General features: G+C 42.6%; 1 protein-coding gene across 4 annotated transcripts in view; it reads right to left on the reverse strand.

The window, feature by feature from the left end:
* Window positions 1-7354: 7354 nt before the first annotated feature.
* The window catches only part of MYH10 (myosin heavy chain 10), a 116486-nt gene continuing 101484 nt past the window's right edge, over window positions 7355-22356 (reverse strand). For all 4 annotated transcript variants that reach the window (XM_070739684.1, XM_070739686.1, XM_070739683.1 and 1 more), the window contains 12 exons: window positions 21877-22029; window positions 21047-21295; window positions 20476-20688; window positions 19830-20042; window positions 15815-15976; window positions 15455-15583; window positions 14246-14334; window positions 13979-14102; window positions 13674-13882; window positions 11812-11920; window positions 9678-9850; window positions 7355-8849 (listed from right to left, as the gene is read on the reverse strand). In XM_070739684.1, coding sequence (XP_070595785.1) covers window positions 8705-8849; window positions 9678-9850; window positions 11812-11920; window positions 13674-13882; window positions 13979-14102; window positions 14246-14334; window positions 15455-15583; window positions 15815-15976; window positions 19830-20042; window positions 20476-20688; window positions 21047-21295; window positions 21877-22029 — 1968 coding nt within the window. In that variant the 3' untranslated portion in view covers window positions 7355-8704. The remainder of the gene's footprint in view (window positions 8850-9677; window positions 9851-11811; window positions 11921-13673; window positions 13883-13978; window positions 14103-14245; window positions 14335-15454; window positions 15584-15814; window positions 15977-19829; window positions 20043-20475; window positions 20689-21046; window positions 21296-21876; window positions 22030-22356) is intronic.

Consider the following 22356-nt stretch of genomic DNA (forward strand, 5'->3'; position numbering starts at 1 on the left):
GTTCTCGTGTCTAGTACTCTTGTTGTGCTGAGCTCTATCGCCGTCCCACAGTCCTCCAACCCAACCAGCCGGCAGCTGAGTCGGGCTGCGCGGGAAGGCGAGCAGTGCGCGGTAGGCGCGGGGACAGGGGGGGGGAATCGTCTGAACGTGCTGGAAAGCCCCCCAGGCCGGCTGCGATTTTTTAAAACAGCCGCGCCGCTTCCCAGCTGACTCCTGAAGCACGGAAGTTCGCCTTTGGCTTTTGGCTTCAGGAGTCAGCTGGAAAGCGGCGCGGCTGTTTTAAAAGCGGCGCGGCTGTTTTAAAAGATCGCAGCTGGCCTGGGGGGCTTTCCAGCACGTTCAGACGATTCCCCCCCCGTCCCCGTCCCCGTGCCTACCGCGCACCGCTCGCCTTCCCGGGCAGCCCGACTCAGCTGCCGGCTGGTTGGGTTGGAGGGACTGTGGGACGTTTGACAGCGTTCGGATCCCCCCAGCAGAAGCCAAGGACCCCCAGAGTGGGGCGGCAGGGGAGGCGACCGCCTCTCCGCGTGCCGGGATACCCCCCCTCTGCTCCAGCGCCTCCCCCCCCCTCCCTGCCTGCATCTTCGCTCCATAAGACGGGGCTGATTTTTCATCCTACTTTGGGAGGAAAAAAACTGCGTCTTAGTAGAGCGAAAAATACGGTAGCTTTCAGAAAAGCATAGTATGACCAAGTTGGGTCAGTGTAACAATTCGTAGCACAACTATTCATGGTGTTTGCCATTTAAACAGATAACTTTGTAATTATCTCTCTACAGAGAGCTTTGTGATTTGCTGCTGTGAATTCCAGGAGAATTCCCCATTCCCCAATAGTATCCTGTTAATTATATACTCTTGTGATTTCTTCTTTGGAGACAAACCATCGGTCCTTCACCCCCTCCAATATGCATTTGAAGTAGGTTGAGCCCTGAGCACATCCAGCTTGATCCAGGCACATTCTCAGAAGAGGTAGGACTGGGCAGCAAGCAGGTCACCATCTTGTGTTCAATGGAATTTAGAAATGAAGGGTTAAAAGTAGGATCTGAGCACCCTTAACTCTAGCCTGCTAACTCAAGTCTTCCAGTAAGAATACTGATGAAATGTTTGAGTGAGAGAATAGTAAATTAAAACTCTGGAGTTTTAATGATAAATCTTAACATAACACAATGTACTGCGAAGTGTGTGGGGTCCCCCAAATGCAAACTTGAAAGAAGTTTGTTCATTATCCTGAAGAATGGAGCCAAGTCATCTGTCTATGCCCCCATTTGCTGCTGGCCCCTTCTGCAACCTTGTCTGTAGAAAGCCTGATGATTCAAGGACACTTGTTGCCAGTGTGCTTTTATTCAATGTTCAAAACATTGTCCAGTGAACGCATAGTTAATAGGGGGTGAGAAGTCTGGCCACCAAGAGAGCTTGTACAGTGGAACCTCAACATACGAGCAGCTCTACTTGCGAGCAACTCGAGATAAGAGCTTGGGAGGGAGCGTCATTTCCGTTCGCCTCCCGAGCTCACATCCGGGATACGAGCCACGCCTCCCTGACTCTTTCGGCGAAGGAAGGAAGGCAAGGAAGCGCCCGGCTCCTCTCTGCTCGTAGTATCCCACTTGGTAAGCATTCGCTTGGCTTCTGCTTGGGGGTGGGGGGGTCCTTGGCTTCTGCTTGGGGGTGGGGGTGGGGCCGTCCCCGCTTTAGGAGCAGCAAAGAAGCCACGCGCCGGTTTTGAAAGATCGGAGCCAGCATGGAAAGCTTCCCCAGGCTGGCTCCGATCTTTTAGAACACACGCGCGGCTTTTCCGCTGACTCCTAAAGCGGGGAAGTTCGCCAGGAGTCAGCAAAGAAGCCGCGCGTGTGTTTTAAAAGATCGGAGCCGGCATGGGGAGGCTTTCAATCAGCCCCCGAGCCCCCAACCCGGGCTCGGGGGCTGATTGAAAGCCTCCCCATGCCGGCTCCGATGTTTTAAAACACACGCGCGGCTTTTCCGCTGACTCCTAAAGCGGGGAAGTTCACCAGGAGTCAGCAAAGTCCGGGTTGGGGGGCTCGGGGGCTGATTGAAAGCCTCCCCATGCCGGCTCCGATGTTTTAAAACACACGCGCGGCTTCTTTGCTGACTCCTGGCGAACTTCCCCCGCTTTAGGAGTCAGCGGAAAAAGCCGTGCGTGTGTTTTAAAACATCGGAGCCGGCATGGGGAGGCTTTCAATCAGCCCCCGAGCCCGGGTTGGGGGCTCGGGGGCTGATTGAAAGCCTCCCCATGCCGGCTCCGATCTTTTAAAACACACGCGCGGCTTCTTTGCTGACTCCTGGCGAACTTCCCCGCTTCAGCCGACGTCTTTTCCCCTCAGCCCTCGGGCTTGCACGCATTAATCGCTTTTACATTGTTTCCTATGGGAAACAATGTTTCGACATACGAGCTTTTCGACGTGCGAGCCTCCTTCCGGAACCAATTCATTTCGTAAGTCGGGGTTCCACTGTATTACCAAATCTTGAATATCTGTTCAAGAACTGTGGTGACTCCTCGGTTTTGCTGAAGCCGAATTGATCTGGCTGGGGCGAAGCGCCCCATTTTGCCTTTCCATGCCCAGACACTCCGGGAGGCAACCTCACGCCGGGTGTATGGGAGGCAGTGCGAGGGAGTCACCATTTGCTGTGGGCTGCCAAAGCCTCCTTAAGCACCACTGACAGGTTCCTCTGGCAGCCCAGAAAAGCCCGAGATGGCCGGGATTTATGGGGAAACGGCAAGAGACTGGCTGGGCCTTTGTGCTCTCAAATTTCCTGGGAAATTTTGCCAGGCTTGGGTTCTTAAGTAGAAAATGGTTCTTAAGTAGAGACAAAAAAATCTTGGAACACACGGTTCTTATCTAGAAAAGTTCCTAAGTACAGGCATTCTTAAGTAGAGGTACCACTGTACTACTGAAACTCTTTCCTACAACTTTTAACTTGGAAAAATGGTGCACCATAGGGCAAAATGTTTTCAACTAAGGCACCTGAATTGGGCTAACTTGAAAGTAGTATATATAAATCAAATAAATAAATAAATAAATAGGTAAATAAACAGATAAATAGCAAAATATAGTATCCACAATGACCATGGAATTAAAATTTGATAAATTGTACAAAGCATTATGATATAAAAATTACCATAAAACAGTTTGATGTAATCCAACATTTCACAAAAGGTTTTGACTAGCCTATAAAATTCAGATGTGCTGTTTTCAAGGAAGATGCCCCTTTGGATCCCAAATTTTCCAGGAAGTTAGTACATTTGAAGCTCTGTCACTTTTAAAAGGCATTGAGGAATCTGGTAAGGAAATATATCTGAAAGTATGACTTAAGCAGTCATGGTTGAACACTAGATTAAAAAAAAACTTGGTAACAAAGAGAATGTCTCTCAGGAAAGTGTAGTGGATGGGTGGGAAGTAAAATGAGACTGCTAACAGGAAGAGAAAACATAATTAAGGCTGAATCGGACTATGGAGTAACATAAAAGGATGGCACACCATACTGGACTTGGCAACTTTAGAACAATTGAATACTTAATGCCGATTATCTAGGTCCCCAACAGTCGGGTTTCAGGCCCGGTTGCAGCACGGAAACCGCTTTGGTCGCGTTGATGGATGATCTCTGGCGGGCCCGGGACAGGGGTTTATCCTCTGTCCTGGTGCTCCTTGACCTCTCAGCGGCTTTCGATATCATCGACCATGGTATCCTTCTGCACCGGCTGGAGGGGTTGGGGGTGGGAGGCACTGTTCTCCAGTGGTTCTCCTCCTACCTCTCTGGCCGGTCGCAGTCGGTGTTAGTGGGGGGTCAGAGGTCGGCTCCTAGGTTTCTCCCTTGTGGGGTGCCTCAGGGGTCGGTCCTCTCCCCCCTGCTATTCAACATCTACATGAAACCGCTGGGCGAGATCATCCAAGGACATGGGGTGAGGTATCATCAGTATGCGGATGATACCCAGCTTTACATCTCCACCCCATGCCCAGTCAACGAAGCGGTGGAAGTGATGTGCCGGTGCCTGGAGGCTGTTGGGGCCTGGATGGGTGTCAACAGACTCAAGCTCAACCCGGATAAGATGGAGTGGCTGTGGGTTTTGCCTCCCAAGGACAATTCCATCTGTCCGTCCATTACCCTGGGGGGGGGGAATTATTGACCCCCTCAGAGAGGGTCCGCAACTTGGGCGTCCTCCTCGATCCACAGCTCACATTAGAAAAACATCTCTCAGCTGTGGCGAGGGGGGCGTTTGCCCAGGTTCGCCTGGTGCACCAGTTGCAGCCCTATCTGGACCGGGACTCATTGCTCACAGTCACTCATGCCCTCATCACCTCGAGGTTCGACTACTGTAATGCTCTCTACATGGGGCTACCTTTGAAAAGTGTTCGGAAACTTCAGATCGTGCAGAATGCAGCTGCGAGAGCAGTCATAGGCTTACCCAGGTATGCCCATGTTTCACCATCACTCCGCAGTCTGCATTGGCTGCCGATCAGTTTCCGGTCACAATTCAAAGTGTTGGTTATGACCTTTAAAGCCCTTCATGGCATCGGACCAGAATATCTCCGAGACCGCCTTCTGCAGCACGAATCCCAGCGACCGATTAGGTCCCACAGAGTGGGCCTCCTCCGGGTCCCGTCAACTAAACAATGTCGGTTGGCGGGCCCCAGGGGGAGAGCCTTCTCCGTGGCGGCACCGACTCTCTGGAACCAACTCCCCCCGGAGATCAGAACTGCCCCTACTCTTCCTGCCTTCCGTAAACTTCTCAAAACCCACCTTTGCCGTCAGGCATGGGGAAACTAAACATCTCCCCCTGGGCCCGCTGAATTTATACATGGTATGCTTGTGTGTGTGTATGTTAGTATAGGGTTTTTTTAAACTTTTAATATTTTAATTAATTGGATTATGTATTGGATTGTTTTTTCACTTGTTGTGAGCCGCCTCGAGTCTTCGGAGAGGGGCGGCATACAAATCCAAATAATAAATAAATAAATAAATAAATAATGGTTCCAGACAGACCCATTGCAGTATTTCAGAGTTACCCAAAGGAAGACTTGTAAAGAACTTCAGTGTGTCCCAAAGACCGCAAGCAGATAGAGATAAAAGGAAGTGTGTCAAGAGATTATGTTTCAGATGAAAATCAAGGAAGACAAGCCCCTGCCAATATGAAAATTGCCAGCCAAGTGCAATTAATGCCCTTGCTTATGTTGGGTGAGGGTTTTAAGAAATAGTAATTACCTATATATAATTGCAAAATTAAGCTATAGTGAAAGTAATGAAATAATTTGAAAACAACATTGAAATACAGGTGAAACTGAAAAAGTTAGGATATCATGGAAAAGTTCATTTATTTCAGTAACGCAACTTAAAAGGTAAAACGTAATATATGAGAGACATTCATTATATGCAGGGCAAGATAGCTCAAGCTGTGATTTGTCATAATTGCGATGGTTATGGGATACAGCTCATGAAAACCCCAAATCCACCATCTCAGAAAATTAGATTATTACCTGCAATCGATAAAACAAAGATTGTACATGGAATAACATCGGACCTATGAAACGTATAAGCATGCATATGTACTCAGTATTTGGTTTGGGCCACTTTTGCAGTAATTACTGCCTCAATGCGATGTGGTATGGAGGCTATCAGCCTGTAGCACTGCTGAGGTGTTATGGAAGACCAGGATGCTTCAATAGCAGCCTTCAGGTCTTCTGCATTGTTCCATCTCATGTCTCATCTTTCTCTTGGCAATGTCCCATTGATTCTCTATGGGGTTTAGGTCATGTGAGTTTGTTGGCCAATCACGTACAGTAATCCCACAGTCATTGAAGCAAGTTTTGGTGCTTTCGGCAGTGTGAACGGGTGCCAAGTCCTGCTGGAAAACTGAAGTCAGCATCCCCATAGAGCTCAGTTGTGGAAGGAAGCATAAAGTGCTCCAAAATTTCCTGGTAGATGGCTGTGTTGACCCTGGACTTAACAAAGCAGATGACATGGCTCCCCACATCAACACAGACTATAAAAACTTCACACTAGACTTCAAGCATCTTGCCGTGTGCACCTCTTCGTTCTTCTTCCATAATCTGGATCCTTGGTTTCCAAATGAGATACAAAAGTTTCCAGTCTGTGTTGATTTGAGGAGCCATGTCATCTGCTGGTGTTGGTCTACTGTGTTTTATTAAGTCCAGGGTCAACACAGTGGGCTACCCTGCTAGTTCTTGACTTGTGACAATGACTTAAAATGCAACCCCTCCCACACCCAGTTATCATTAATCAATTATAAGTGAATACAGCCCTGAATTTGAGTAAGTTAAGGAATTGCCTCCAACTCTGCTCACCCACCTATCTCCCACTCCCATCCATATCCTTCTGACCACCCTGGAGCCATGCCAAAGGAAGGCTCAGCCACCTCATCAAGTGCCAGCAAACATTCATTTCCTCAGCTGCTAACTTACAAAATGTGTCCAAAGTTGTCACAATTCAGGTGCTTGTTAGCCTAAAGCACGTACAGCCGTGGGGTGCTTCAACTCCCATCCATCTATCTCACTCATCTCTGGCCTTCTGGCCACCCTGCATTCTGCTTCTGCTGCCAGCCAAGGGCTTCCCTAGCCTTGCATTCCACTCAGCCTATTGCCCTGTACTCTGCTTTATACAACTTCGTAAGAAAGAGGCATGCAATTTGGACAAGGCCATTAGGATGGTCTCGGGAAGAAAGGTGTGTATGCCCCAAACTACATTTTGTGAAGGGCTAAGCTGAATGTCCCTTGTCAAGTAGCAGAAAGACAGCAAAGGTTAGCTGAGGGTGGCAGGACAAGCTGAGCATAGGACTGGCTGAGTGCAGGGTTGTCATAAAGGCAGAGTTGAGGAGGACTGGTGGATGGGGAGGGCGTAGGTTGAGCAGGAGAGTGTTTCTTATCTTACCAAGAGTTGGAGATGGAAGGGATCAAACTGGGAATGAGTTCTCATCTAACATCCAATGGGATTTGGTTAAAATGGTGACAAACTGCCAGGATAGCCATCCCTAAATAATGTGGTCATATGATGTTGCAGTTTGTCATTGCATTGCTTAACCATTGAAATTCCAGTCCCATTTATCAAAGCAACCTGAAGACTATCTATATTCAAATTATGTAATATTTCAAACATTTGTATCACTGCTTTACACTATTCTGCTGTACTTTTATGACCGTCTCTTCCAGTGTGTTGCTTTCCAAATAAATTCAATTTTCCCCCCTAATGTTAACAAATCATTTAGGAGTGGAATTATTAAAATAACAGATATGAGATAAATTCAATGTTGACAAAAAAATTGCTCCATACTTTCTAGAGAAGATGTCACTTCTTGAATTGCCTGAAACAAAGACTTCAGAGTGTTTGGTATTGTTTAAGGCCATTTTATTTTTTTAAAAAACAAACAAACATTTATGAGTCTCTAGAATGAATAAATTTATTGTTTTTACAAAAAAATCATTGTCTAAAAATATGGGGATACAAAAGAAACAAGGTATTTGCAGTCAGGTGCCTGGTGGTCAACAGCCAGTTTGAATAAGAAATATCCAAATGCACAAAAACAAAAGCTTTGTAACATATGTTAAAGCTTTTAACCAAAGAGAAATATTGTTTCAAGCATGTTGCAAGAGTTTGAGATTCTGTAGTTAACACTGATTCATTCTTATCACTGTAGATTGATAATACCACTTGTACTAGGAGATGCAGCATGATATGATCAAAAATCAATACACGGAATCATTGTTATAGGCAAATTATATAGGAAACATTGTCTTAGTACTGCAGTGTCTAAGGCACTTTCTGTAAATGTCAATTCTTAGCTAGGACCAAAAAGACGCTAGCTAAATGCATTTCACCCAAGTGAAAGCTGAAAATGGGGAGAGGGTAGCTCCACTGGTGTGTTCATTTACAGGCAGTGTCCATTTGCTACCTCTAGCAAACATATACTGATGGGCACCAAGAAAGCTGGCAAGAACTTCAGCTAGCACTTCTATCTCCAGCTTTTCAGGAAGAAAACAGTTGCTTCTGTGAAAATTCACTCAACTTCCATGCTACAGCTACCCAACTGGTATGGAATATTTTACTTCAATCATCAGCATCCTATCCAGATCAACCAACTATTCATGATGTCCGGAACAGGAAGGCATCTGTTTGCCAAGGTGGGCAAATTGCTCATTAAGTAGAACAAGCAGTTGGCTAGTTATAATGTGAACGAAAGGCTCCCCGGAACATTTTCAAAGTCAGGTGACCTTGGGTCAGCCAGAAAAATGACAGGAACAAGGTCTTCCAAATAAGTAAGGAAGAGAAAACCCACAGGAAGGGAATGCCACTGCAAGGTAGCTATGCATGCATAGCACAAAGGCATAGCCAGCTGCCAGAAGTTTATGCCTGGGACAGAGGCCGGACCCGCTTATCACTCAGTGCCTTAGAAAAATGGCTTTACAATGGATACCTTGAAACAATAAAGCACTGGACAGGAGATATTTCAATACATATAAGTAGTGGTACCTATATTCAAAACAGTTTACAATATGGCAAAGCCAGGCAGCAATAATGCTTAGACTGACCCGCAATACATGACCTAATGCTATGCCAAGTTTTGCCTAAGGCAGATCTAGGCCACGAAAGCAATTTGGTGGCCAATTAAGTTCTTCTTTCAAATGTATGGAAAGAAGTCACACTCTGGGAATGTTGGCAGTTTTAACACGGAGGGGACGCTCTACTCAGTTTGGGCAGCTTGAGATTCGTTGACGTCGCTCCCCTTACTCTCTGCGTCGTCATCTGAAAGCTCCAGTGAGGCTCCTTCAATGTGCAGCTGGCGCCTTCCAGATCGGCTGGATGAAAAGGTGATGGGGCCTCCTCTCCTGCAAGAGGACACAGTAAGTCACTGCCGCAACACAAAGACATTTAAAAAAAAAAAAGGAGAAAAGCTCTGAAAAACGACTGTAAAAACTGACCATTCACTAAGTTCCCATCAGCGCAGATCAATCCCTTCACCCAACCGGTTTTATTTTTAATTACAACAGTGTGTTCCTGCATAAAGATACAGTAGGACTTCTAGATACGAGCTGCTCCACATGCGAGGTATTCCAAGATACGAGTCACGAGGGGAGAAAAATTTCTTTTCGAGACCCGAGCTCAAATTCGGGATACGAGCCGAGCGTCCACTAGGTGGCGCAAGAATCCTTGCTTCTGGTTATATCGGAGGGGGAAAACAAAGTCTAAAGCCATTTGTTCCAGATACGAGTTGTTCCACATACAAGCTCCCTTCTGGAACGAATTAAACTCGTATCTAGAGGTACTACTGTACTGCAGTAGGGTAAACAATTATTTGCACTGGAGATGGAGCTTCAAACCTCTTTATCTGCGCTTACAAATAGCCGAGTTTTACAAATGTGATGTCACTTAATGAGTGGACAACTCCCAGCATATGAAAGTAGCACAATCCAATTAACAAATCCTTGGAAGCATGACACTCCCTTCTGGTTTACTAATAGCACTACATTTTAAGTCATGAACAATGAGGACAGCAGCTGGAAATTGAGGATTAACCTAACCTTTTCCTGCCCTCCACTTTGGATTGACCTGTTCCTGAAGTTACACAGTGGTATATAATAATAATTAATAATAATGTATTAGATTTGTATGCCGCCCCTATCCAACTCCTCTGCTCTTTCTTTCGCATGACTCACCTTAGTCTGTTCTTCAGAGTGCTGACCTCTCGGCTAAGGCCTTCACTGGCTTCTGTAGCATCATCTAATTCACGCTGAAGTTTACGACGGGATGCATTAGCACGTGTGGCTTCCTCCTCGGCTTCTTCTAGTTGGCGCTTGAGCTGCTTCATCCTAGCATTAGCTTTCTCCATCTAGCGAGAGAAAACAAGGGATTAATGAAACACTGAACAATGTTCCACTTCTTGTCAGGCTTTCACACTGCCTTTAACCCACTGAACTTCTTAAGAGTAGGAAATTTTTGATTTCATGACATATTCACAGGACTTTTTAGGGAACTTGTCCAGTTAAAATGACTAACCTGATGCCATGGGGTGCTCATTTAGTGATGGCAGGAAAAGTTACCTCAACTTGAGGTAACATTTGGGAGGATCTGCATATCCCATAACTGTTTGGCTTCATCTATGCAATTTGATATAGGGGGTGGACAAAAAAAACGGAAACACCTTGAAAAATCATCAAAATATCTTTTAATATGGTGTTGGTCCACCTTCTGTGGCCTTACAGCTTCAATTCTCCAAGGTATTGATTCATACAAATTGTGAATTGGTTCCTAAGGAATTTTAGCCCATTCTTCAGTTAAAGCACCCTCCAGTTCTTTTAGAGACGATGGTGGTGGAAATCGACTTCTTACTTGAATCACTAAAATCGACCATAAATGCTCAATAATGTTGAGGTCTGGTGATGGTGGTGGCCAGATGAGATGCTGAACTTCATTAGAATGTTCCTCGTGCCATTCTTTAACACTTCTTGCTCTATGGATTGGTGCATTATCATCTTGAAAGATGGCATCCCCCTCTGAAAACAGTTATTGAACCATAGGATGAATTTGGTCAGGCAAAATTCCTAAATAGTGATGGCTGTTAATTCTTCCATGAAGGGAAATCATTGGCCTGGCAGATTTCCAAGAAGTAGAACCCCAGATCATCACTGAACCCCTGCCATGTTTGACGGTTGGGAGAAGGCAGTCTGGATGAAATGATTCTTTTGGCTGTCTCCAAACATAAACACAGCTGGAGGTCAGAAAGAGGGTAAACAATGATTCGTCAGAGAAAATCACATTTTGCCACTGCTCGAGGGACCATTTCTGGTGGTTTCTACACCACTCTAAACACTTTGAAACATTTGTCTTTGAGAGCAGAGGTTTTCTGATTGAAGCTCTTCCGTGGAATCCAGATTCGTGAAGCTCCCTTCAAACGTGTCTATTGAGCTCTGCAGTGATTTTAGGAGCTGCGGTCTTGCAATCCTATCAATTCACTTTAGAGTCCGACGGTCTCTCTCAGACAACTTCAACTTTCGACCAGACCAGTTCTTGGCTGAGGACGTTTTCCCTTCTCTTTCAAAAGCAGTCATTACTTTTGAGACATTACCTCTTGAAACGCCAAACATTCGGGCCCTTTCTGTTACACTAACGCCTGCCATTTGAGCACCAACAATTTGGCCTCTTTGAAAGTCTGAGAGGTCTGCCATTTCTAGAAGGCTATAACCAATTTCCTTAAATTTCTGTTAAAAAAAAAAGGTAGTTTAAAAAAACATATCAAATAACAGAATTTTAAAAAACAAAACAAAACAAAAACATAAAAATATGTCAAGTTTTGATTGATTTGAACATGTTCAAACATTGTGATGCCAAAAAGTCAAGTGTTTCCATTTCTTTGTCCACCCCCTGTATTTCAAATTGTAGTTGTAACGTCCACTCCTAGCCAGATGGAAAAACATTCAGGTGTCTAACCAACTCCCTTGCTTTTCATAAAACTGACCAACAAAACTTGTGCTTCTGATAAAATTGATTGCCAAGTGTTTGACATTTCCTGCAAATTTCTGAAGAACCAAATTAAAAAAAAAGTTATAGCCATGTGTACTTTTCCATGCAATATTACAAACAAACTGAGCTCCATTTTTCTCCCTCCAAATTCTCACTCCCAGTCTTGTGTTTAGACCCGTATGAATCAGTTCTGGATCAATGGTCTCTGGCCATGCCTTAAAAAAGTGCTTCAAACCATTTACTGAATTTCTCCTTTTGCATAACAAGCAACAAAACGAAAGGTTTTTTTAGCAGCTGTGGTTCTAAGCAGAGCAGGCAGCCCCTCCTCACCTGTTCCTTGTATTGGTCTGCATGTCGGCGCTCATCTTCCACCTGCATAAATACCTCCTTCAGCTTCTTCTCTGTGCGGCGTACTAGCTTGTTGGCTGCTGCCCTCTCCCTAAAGAAATTAATGAAAGCAGAAATAATAGCACTTAGACTTATATACCGCTTCACATTGCTTTCCAGCCCTCTCTAAGAGGTTTACAGAGCCACCATATTGTCCCCAACAATCTGGGTCCTCATTTTACCCACCTTGGAAGGATGGAAGGCTGAATCAACCTTGAGCTGTGATGGCACAGTGGTTAGAGTACAGCACTGGAGGCAACTTCTGCTGATCACCGGCTACCAGCAGTTTGGCAGTTCAAATGTTACCAGGCTCAAGATTGACTCAGTCTTCCATCCTTCCAAGGTGGGTAAAATGGGGACCCAGATTGTTGGGGGAAATATGCTTACTCTCTGTAAACCGCGTAAAGAGGGACGTGAAAGCACTGTGAAGCAGTATATAAGTCTAAGTGCTATTATGACTGAATAATGCTTTTAAAAGAAACTAACTTATCCAATTTCATGTCTATCCACAGAAAAGCTTAAATAGTGCTTAAATTTGAAAACAATAAATTGTATATTTTTAAAAAAGGATTTTGACCACAGGTATTTAATCATTCAGTTTCTACTTTTACTTATTTAATATTAATGTCTTCGCTTTTCTACAAATAAACAAAGCAAACGGATTAATACAGGCAGTCCTCAACTCAGAACAATTTTTTAGTGACCATTCAAAACTTACAGTGTCATTTTTTCATATTTGGGAGCACTGTAGCCTCCCCATGGTCACGTGATTAAAATTCAGATGCTTGGCAACTGGCTCATGCTTATCACAGTTGTCGTGTTGTGTGATCCCCCTTTTGCGACCTTCTAACCAGCGAACAAGTCAGGTTCACTTAACAACCTTGTTACTAACTTAACTAAAATGTTTCACTTAACAATGGTGGCAAGAAAGACCATAAAAGGGGCAAAACTCATTTAACAACTGTCTCATGCAGCAACAGAAATTTTGGGCTCAATTTTGGCTGTAAGTTGAGGAGTACCTGTATTAGTAAAGTTATGTGGAAAAGCTTAAAACAAGTCAGGAACAAAGTAACCCTTGTAGCAAACACCTCCGTTCCCTGTTGGATATTTGCTTGTTTTTAATTAATTTGTGGGAAGAGGAAGGAATCAGTGTTGATAGGTAAAAATACCTCAACAATTATGTCCCTCTGAAGTGAAAATGGAAACAAAAAGAAGGACAAAAAACCCCCACCTCATTAGTCTCCCATGTTAAGCAAATAGGGGGTAAAATCCACCTTAAATATTTTCACAAGAGTAGAGTAGAATAGAATAGAATAGAATAGAGGTTTATTGACAACCTCTCAGGTGAATCATCTTTCTTACCTAAAAAGTTGTTGAGCAGAGGAACCCACATATATTTGTCTTCATTTGAACAAGTTACCTTTCTATAATTCAAGGTTATATGTTTTTTAATATTAGATTTGTTCTACTATAATATTTTTTTTATTGTTGTTGTGAGCCGCCCCGAATCTTCGGAGAGGGGCGGCATACAAATCTAATAAATTATTATTATTATTCCTTCTTATAATAATAATTTATTAGATTTGTATGCCTCCCCTCTCCGAAGACTCGGGGCGGCTCACAACAATAATAAAACAATATTACAATGTAACAAATCTAATATTAAGAACATGTAAAACCCCATCATTTAAAACCATGCAGCACACACATACCAAACATAAAATATAAAAGCCTGGGGGAGGTGTCTCAGTTCCCCCATGCCTTTCTTCTGAAAGCTTTTTTTAAAATTAAAAAACTCCACTTACTTTGCCTCCTGCTCCAACTGTTCTTCTAGTTGTCCGATCTTTGCTTCTAGTGATGATATGGTTGCCTTGAACTTGGACTTGACTGAACCCTCCAGCTCCTGAAGCTTCGCTTTCAACTCTTTGTTGTGCCGTTCTAACTGTTGACGGGCATTCTCACTCTTCTGGGCAGCACTTCGCTCTCCGGCCAACTCAGAATTCAATGTGTCAATCTTTAGGAAGACAGGCACAGTTATTTACATCTATCGCCCCTTACCTGGAGAAACCAACAAAATGTTCGACCAAGACTTGGCAACCAAAGAGAATACCTGTAGAGTGGTTTTGCGGAAGCGGTCATTGAGAAGCTCCATATTGCTTTGCTCTTCCTCCAGTTCTTCTTCCAGTTGTGCGATTCGGGCTTCCAAGCGGCGTTTCTCATCAAGCAAGGCAGACCTATAGAGACATGGAAGCGATAGAAGGAACTACAAATTTAAGTCAAGAATTCTCCCACTGTAATCAATTCTTACACGGTAACAAGCATCGGCACACGTTATTTAGGGTCTGCGGCTGGCGAAATGTTCATCAAACCAACTTACTTTCCAGAGGCACTGTTAGCAATTTCATCAGCCAGCTCATCTCTCTCTTGCTCTGCATGTCGCCTGCCTCGCTCTGAAGCAGCAAGTTCCTGAAAAGAGAGTTATTGGCATCTTAGAAGCCTTGGCAAGGAAGGACATTTTCAGGTACAGTGGTACCTCAGGATACGAACCCCTCGTCTTACGAACAACCCGAGATACGAACCCGGGGTTCAGAAATTTTTTGTCTCTTCTTACGAACTTTTTCCTTCTTACGAACCCGCCGCCGCCGCGAAGCCCCGCCACCCAGCTGTCGCTTTTTGAAACAGCCGGGGGGCTTCTCAGCGTCCTCCTGAAATCGAACGCCAAACCCGAACTTCCGGATTCGGCGTTTGGGAGGCCGCCAAGAAGCCCCTCGGCTGTTTCAAAAGATGACAGCCGGGCGGTGGGGCTTTTCGGCGGCCTCCCGAACGCCAAACCCGGAAGTTCGGGTTTGGTGTTCGGGTTCAGGAGGATGCTGGGAAGCCCCCCGGCTGTTTTAAAAGGTGACAGTCGGGCGGCGGGGCTTCCCAGAGGCCTCCCGAACCCGAACGTTTGCCGAACTTCCAGGTTCGGCGTTCGGGAGGCTGCCGAGAAGCCCCGCCGCCTGGCTGTCACCTTTTAAAACAGCCGGGGGGCTTCTCGGCGGCCTCCCAAACACCGAACCCGGACGTTCGGGTTTGGCGTTCGGGTTCAGGAGGCCGCTGAGAAGCCCCCCCCCCCCCCGGCTGTTTCAAAAGGTGATAGCCAGGCGGCGGCATTTTTTTGCATTTTTTTTCCGTTGCACGGATCAATTGATTTTACATTGCTTCCTATGAGAAACAATGTTTCGTCTTATGAACTTTTCGTCTTACGTACTTCCCCCTGGAACCAATTAGGTTCGTAAGACGAGGTATTACTGTATTTGATACAGAGGTATTACAGTATGCTCAATAGCTCAGAATCTAATATATTTACTGACATAAATACAATCTTCTCTGGCGCTTAACTACCACAGACAACTGGCAACTAATTCCTTCAAAACTGATCCAGTAGATTTTTAACATACATTGTTATAGTTCAAGAGTTTCTGCCCATCTTCCAAACCTTAAATATTCTTATCTGAATTGTAGAAACATGCTCCTTTTCCCAGAATTCTCTCTTACAGAATAGGGACGTTAAGAATTGACAATTTTTCTAAACTTAACTTCATACCTCTTGAAGTTGAAGAATTTCTGCTTCAAGACCTTTGAGCTTCTTTTCATTTTCCTTTGATTGAGCAAAAATTTCATCTCGAGATGCACGGGCCTCTTCTAGTTCACGCTGATAATCTTTCATTTGAGCCTGGAAGGTTTTAAAAAAGTGTTTTTCTCCCTGTATCTTGAGAGGTTAACTACATTGCCTCTGTCAAATCTATTCACCCACAGTATATACTATCTATTATTATCACAAGATATATTCACCTAATTTCACCCTTCTATTAAAGAAAGATTAATAAATTTGACAGAGAACATGTTCATAAATTTAGAGATGAGTTCCCTTATACTTTCAGATTTTAGAAGTTGCTTTGTTCACCTGAAGTTTGCGCAACTGCCTGATGGCTTCATCGCGGGCTTTGTTTGCTGCCTCAATCTGAGCTTCCAGGTCTTTCAAATCTGCTTCCATTTTCTTCTTGGATGCCACAGCCAAAGCCCTCTGCTTCCTTTCATCTTCCAATTCAGCTTCCAGTTCCCGAACCTACAAAATTAAGGACACATGGTAAGATAAATGTCTGAATTCAAGATTAATCATTAGTTGAAACCAACTAAAATGAACGAAGTTCAAGAAATATATCCCCAAACCTATATAATTGTGCAGTAATATCAATTGTAAGTTCCTTGATGCTCTGCCAGAAATTATATAAAGGGGAAAACTAACTTTTTAGAAATTAATATTACTGTGTAAGAAAAATAGCCTGCCAAAATTAAAAAAATTATTAAAATTGTATTTAAGTAAAACTATCAGCCATAATTGTTAAACTTCATACTGAGATCAATACAGCATGTTTGTTCACGGTACAACTGCTTCCAAATTAAGACAATGAGGCCTTGTATTATCCTATTCATTCTTCAAAGAAAAACTAAATTTATGATCAATTATGAAAAAAAAAACCCAAACCCCTACTCGAGCAATGATAATGGCTTAATAATGTAATTGCAAAGAAATTTTCTGACCTATTTTGAGCCCATAAATGGATTAGTGTTACCTCGCTTTTTGCGGGGGATGATTCCAAGACCGCCCGCGAAAGTCGAATTTCCACGAAGTAGAAATGCGGAAGTAAATACACTATTTTTGGCTATGAACAATATCACAAACCTTCCCTTAACACTTTAAGCCCCTAAATGGCAATTTTCCATTCCCTTAGCAACCATTTAGATTATTACTCACCATGTTTATTAAAGTTTATTAAAAGAAATATTTATTAAAAGTAGACGAAAGTTTGGCGATGACATATGACATCATCGGGTGGGAAAAACTGGTATAGGGAAAAAACCTGTGAAGTATTTTTTAATTAATATTTTTGAAAAACCGTGGTATAGACTTTTCGCGAAGTTCGAACCCGCAAAAATCGAGGGAACACTGTAATTCTAACTTCTCAGACACTGAGGGGTCTAATCCAGAAAATTGCTAACCTTAAAACCCAAAGGGCAACCAAATACTTGGGCTTGTGTACCGAGCAAAGGTGATTTTGATGAGCAAGGATGACAATGGTTCTAAATGCCTGTGGCTGGGATACTGAAGAACAGCTGCCAGAGAATGGACATTGCTGGAAACTACTCACCAACATTAATCCTGCATTGTTGTATCTCTACTTCCTGCCCTGATCCTAGACTCTGAGTAATACTGTCTAAGCAGATTTACAGTATTCTTGGATGTGTTTATTTCCTATATTAGTGCTGACCATGTCTGCCTTTCTTCCACTGCTCTTCTCTTTTCCTGCACTACGCTTTCTTGCCCCATAGCTTGTCTCCTTTGGCATGACTGCACTGGACTCATGCTGCGCCCAGTTAATATGTACAACATTGCTCCCATACATATTACCGGAGATACAACTCAACCATAAACTGAATCTAACTATTTTTGTTGTATTTCTCAGGCTGAAACCGGATAGTCATGGCTAATACATTGCTCATCCAATTCAGTTCTTATTTGTTCAAAAAAAGAGTGCGGGGAACATAAAGATTAAGGTTGATAAAAATGATTCTCAAGGTTACCGTAGATGCCTAGACATTGTGAAGCTAAATAGAAGAACACAACTACCTGTTTCTGTGATGCAATATTTCACGCAGCCTATATAACTATAGAACCTATAAAGATATACAGAACCTAGCCTACTTATATTTTTCTGGACTATATTTCAATTTAAGGGAAATCACATATAGCACTCAAACATGTGTTTGCTATCATGCTTATAAAGTGCCTCAAAAGCTATACTTCCTTAGATTCCTCCATGGAACTTCCTTGGAGTCAAAAAGAATAGTCATACATCTGCCTGGGGAAGGCATTTTACTTCAGGGATAGGCAAAATACTGCTGGCAAGTATCCCAAAAATGTATACCTAAAGCTCCCTTACGGGGTATCTCCCTATGTCACTGAAATTCACATTTTAAGATCTACAATATGTGGTATTATATAACACTCTCTTCTTTACAGGATGTTTTTCCCCCGGATGTCTAATTTTTATAAAGAATATTATTAGTTCTTTATTTTGTAAATCAAAACAATATAGCTTTTGAGCAGTTGCCAGCAGTGTTCCCTCTAAACTGAGTTGTGCGTTGTAGCGCAGGAGATTTAAAATCTCAGCCCAGAAGATTGCAATTCTAATGCAGAGGACCGACCTCTGCGCTAGAATTGGCAAACTATGCTGAGATTTAAAATTCCCACGCTATAGCGCACAGTAAAGGCGGAAAGGCGAGAAAGAAAGGGGCCAAATGCAGGCCCGCTTTCCTTCCCGCCCCTCTTTCTCCTTCCGGTTAGGGTGGGTAAGCCCCTTACCATGGGGGGGGGGGGGGTGTTTGCGGATCCGCCGGACTGCCACCAGTCCGATGTCCGTGTATGGGGGTGGGGGGATGATCCGCCAGCCCAATGTCCATCTGTGGAGGGGAGGGCGGCGACGATGCCGAATGCGGTCCGTCCGTGGGGGGGGGGGGGTGCAGGGCAGGCACAGGCAGCCCCAGGAGAGAAAGATGGAGGGAGAGAAAAGAAAGAGAGAGAAAAGGAGGGAGAGAAAGAGGGAATGAAGGAGGGAAAGAAAGAGTGAGAGATAGAAAGGATAGAGAGAAAGAGGGAGGGAGAGAAAGGAAAGAGAGAAAGGGAGGGAGAGAAAGGAAAGAGAGAGGGAGGGAGAGAAAGAGGGAATGAAGAAGGGAGAGAAAGAAAGAGTGAGAGATAGAAAGGATAGAGAAAGAGGGGGGAAAGGAAAGAGAGAAAGGGAGGGAGGGAGAAAAGAAAGAGAGAGAAAGGGAGGGAGAGAAAGAGGGAATGAAGGAGGGAGAAAGAAAGAGTGAGATAGAAAGGATAGAGAGAAAGAGGGAGGGAGGGAAAAAGGAAAGAGAGGGAGAGAAAGGAAAGAGGTGAGAGGAAGGAGGAGAGAAAGAGAGAGAACGGAGGGGGAGCGAATTATGGATGTCAGAACTCACGCATGCGCGATAGCGCGTGCCCACACTTACTTTATTTATTTATTTATTTCTTATTTATTTATTTATTTATTTATTTGTTTGTTTGTATTTCTATGCCTCCCAGTCCCAAAGGGACTGCCGCTCAGACACTATACTTTTTTACCCACACTGAAAAAAAGTTAGAGGGAACACTGGTTGCCAATAGAAACTCAAAAGCAATATATTATTTGTAAATGAAACATGAATCTCCACTTGTTTTACTAATTTAAATAAAATGAACATGTATTCCTGAATTCATATTCAATTTTATGTATTTTAATTTACCTCAGATATAGTCACTTATTCTATGATACATTAAAGAAGATCTAGCTAAGGTGCATAGATCTGATAGGATTTGGATGAAAACGGATTATTACAAGCACCCTAACTACTATACATACATACAATATAAATGCACATTAATAAAAATCAAGCTTATATGCCATGCCATCCATTCCATCCCAATAGAAATTCCGATACCAAAAGACCATGAGGTGTTCCCTCAGAAGGACGTTTGTAATGGTGTCTCATCAAAATTGATTTCATAGATATTTATAGTTATCAGAATTTCTAGACAGTTATGATTTAAGACAAATTAAGATATGGATAAAACAATATGTAAACTGCAGAAGATTTGGAATCTGGAGGTCTTAATTATTGCTAGTTCAAAGGAATGGACTAAGGACACATATACATGGGAAACATTATTATGATTGAATACAAATGTTAAACTACATGTTGGTAGCAGGGGAACTTTTGTTTCTAAAAAGTAGAAGATATAAGACCAATTTTAAGTTTAATAAAGCCTAGTGATTATTCAACAAATCAGAAGGTCAGTTCCCCATAATCTCTGAATCAACACCAAATTTATACTTCACTGCTTAAAGCCTTACTTGTTTTACTAAGAGTCTCTTCTTCTCCTCATTCTGCTCATCTTTTCCTTGAAGATCCCTCTCGAACTGGGCTTTCATGGCTTGCATGTTCACTTCCAGGCGCAATTTGGCATCTTCTGTAGCTTGCAACTCGTCCTCCAGTTCTTCCAACTGTGTTCGCATTTCTTCCACTTGCTGCTCCAATGTACGCTTAGATTTTTCTAACTCATGAACCTGCAAATTAAAATATATATTGATATTATCTTGATGGTAGCAACAGAATCAATGGGAATGAGAAAGAAAACACAACTCCTACTCCTAACAATTCAAACTGTGTAAATTTACTCAAAATGAAATGCAACGTAGCTGCTAAATCACATCCACAATGCTTTACAATGGCTCCTGTCACATTTATCTGCCTTTAGGAAGCACAAGAACAAAAACACTCAAATGGAAAAGAATCTGAAGGCTGTATGAATAAAGTGAGACAAAAACTGTCAAGTGCACACATAATTACACAAAGACAAACACTTCTGTTGTAAGCACATAGTTGTTGACACCTGTTTAGAACATTTTATTTTCAACCCTTCAAAATCCAGATTCACACACATTATTAAATGTCCTCTTTTTCCCAAGCCTTCAATGTATCAAAAATAAGGCAACTCACATTTTTGCCAACATCGTCTTTGGAGCTCATCAGGTCCTCCATTTCTGTTCGGAGTTGCTTATTGTGTCTCTCAAACTCTTCCTTGGTTTCTAAAGCTTCCTCCAGGGCTCGTGCCAGGGACAGTGCTTTGGTCTCTTTTTCTCGTGCCTCAGCTTCAGCGCGGTCTCTTTCTTCTGCATAACGAGCAGATATGTTCTTTTCTTCTGCCAGCATCTATTGATTTCAATAGGCCAAACATGAAAATCTGAAACACTTGCAATGCACAATCTTAATCCTATGGAAATTCAAGCTGTTGTTGTTGTGGGTTGATATTTTGGCGATCAGCTTTATTAAGTCCTTTGCTCTGAGGCATCCATGAACAGACAGAAATACCACCTGTTCATAATCTACCATAGTGATCAATGTTTGGTCAAAACTATCTGTGTTTTTAATAGTGATGCTTTCCATATTTCACAGGCGGATAGTGAAAAATACCTACCCCTATCTGCAAATATGAAAAGCTTATCAGGAAATAATGAACTGCCACTTAAAATCTTCAAAAGAAAGCAACACAATTTGAATAGTGACATGCCTGATCAAATTTCTTCTGCTTCTTCTCCAAGTTGGAAACAATTTGACGTTGATGATCAAGGTCCACCATTAAGTCATCCAATTCTTGTTGAAGGCGGTTTTTTGTTTTCTCCAATTTATCAAATGCCATTGCTTTTTCTTCCAAACGTTGACTGATAACTTCCATGTCCTTCAACAGTTTCTTTTTACCCTCTTCCAGGCCTTCAATAGTGCCTAGGTCATCATCAACCTTCTTTTTGGCATCAGCTAGCTATAATGCAAAATAAAGGTTTAATTAAAAAAATTAAATAAAATTGGTGAACTAGTTTTATGGCTGCAGAACACAATCTATTTCACATTCAAGTTGTCAGTTTATTAATGCAGTTAGTGGCTCATTATTAATCCATACTAAACCTCTACTAGTATACAGCAAAGGTGTCTTTGCTTCTAATTCCCTTTCAAGATGTGGAAAGATATATTTTAAAAAAATCTATTTTCATGATGCAATAAAGTCCTCCAAACATGCAGGTGGCTTAAAGGAAGTCCCAAATGATACACACACACATTAACTAAGATAGTATAAACGGAGTCCAAATATGTACTACTATATATTACTGATAAAACAAACTTAACTTTTTGAAGGCAACTGCATGAATATTTATTCACAAAAAAGTAATTTATCAACCTTATCCAAAAGTTTACAGATAATTTATGCTTGCTATTCTATTGGAAAATAATAAGAAACTATTAGGAAAAAGCAATTGCAATTTCAACTGATCTTACATAAGCCCGTGACAGAAAGGAACACTGTACAAAATGATGCTATGGCTTGTACCTGTCATGACTTCCCACCTGAGATTGGAGAGTTATTACATGCTTCTCCAAATTCTTTCTTGCTTCTTCCTCTTCCTCCTGCTGGTCTTGTAGATTATTCTTCTCTTCATCCAACTGCCGAATTCTGCTACTCAAATTCAGTTTCTGGCGTGTCTCCTCTTGCAAAAGTTCCTGTTATAGAAATTTTAAAATGTATATGCATGTTACCACTTGGTCTAAAGTAAATTTGAACTCAGTCTACTACATCTATTGGTTCAATAGGATAGTTGTTTGCTGTAAAGAGTTCGTCCTAGCTGACCTAAAGACATTAAGTCATTCTACTATAATTTGATAATAATACATCCTACCAGACTTTAAAGCAGTTAATTAAAAACTAGTACTAAAGTCAGAAAGGTCTCTTGTCAAATAAAAAATGCCGCAGACAGCAAGTTATTGTGAACAAGCAATATGATATTAATATGTTTAATAGCAGTAATCCCAGAAAAGATGAAAGAGCAC

The sequence above is a fragment of the Erythrolamprus reginae genome, chromosome 2 (genome assembly GCF_031021105.1).
Source record: "Erythrolamprus reginae isolate rEryReg1 chromosome 2, rEryReg1.hap1, whole genome shotgun sequence".
In the NCBI taxonomy this organism is placed as follows: domain Eukaryota; kingdom Metazoa; phylum Chordata; class Lepidosauria; order Squamata; family Dipsadidae; genus Erythrolamprus; species Erythrolamprus reginae.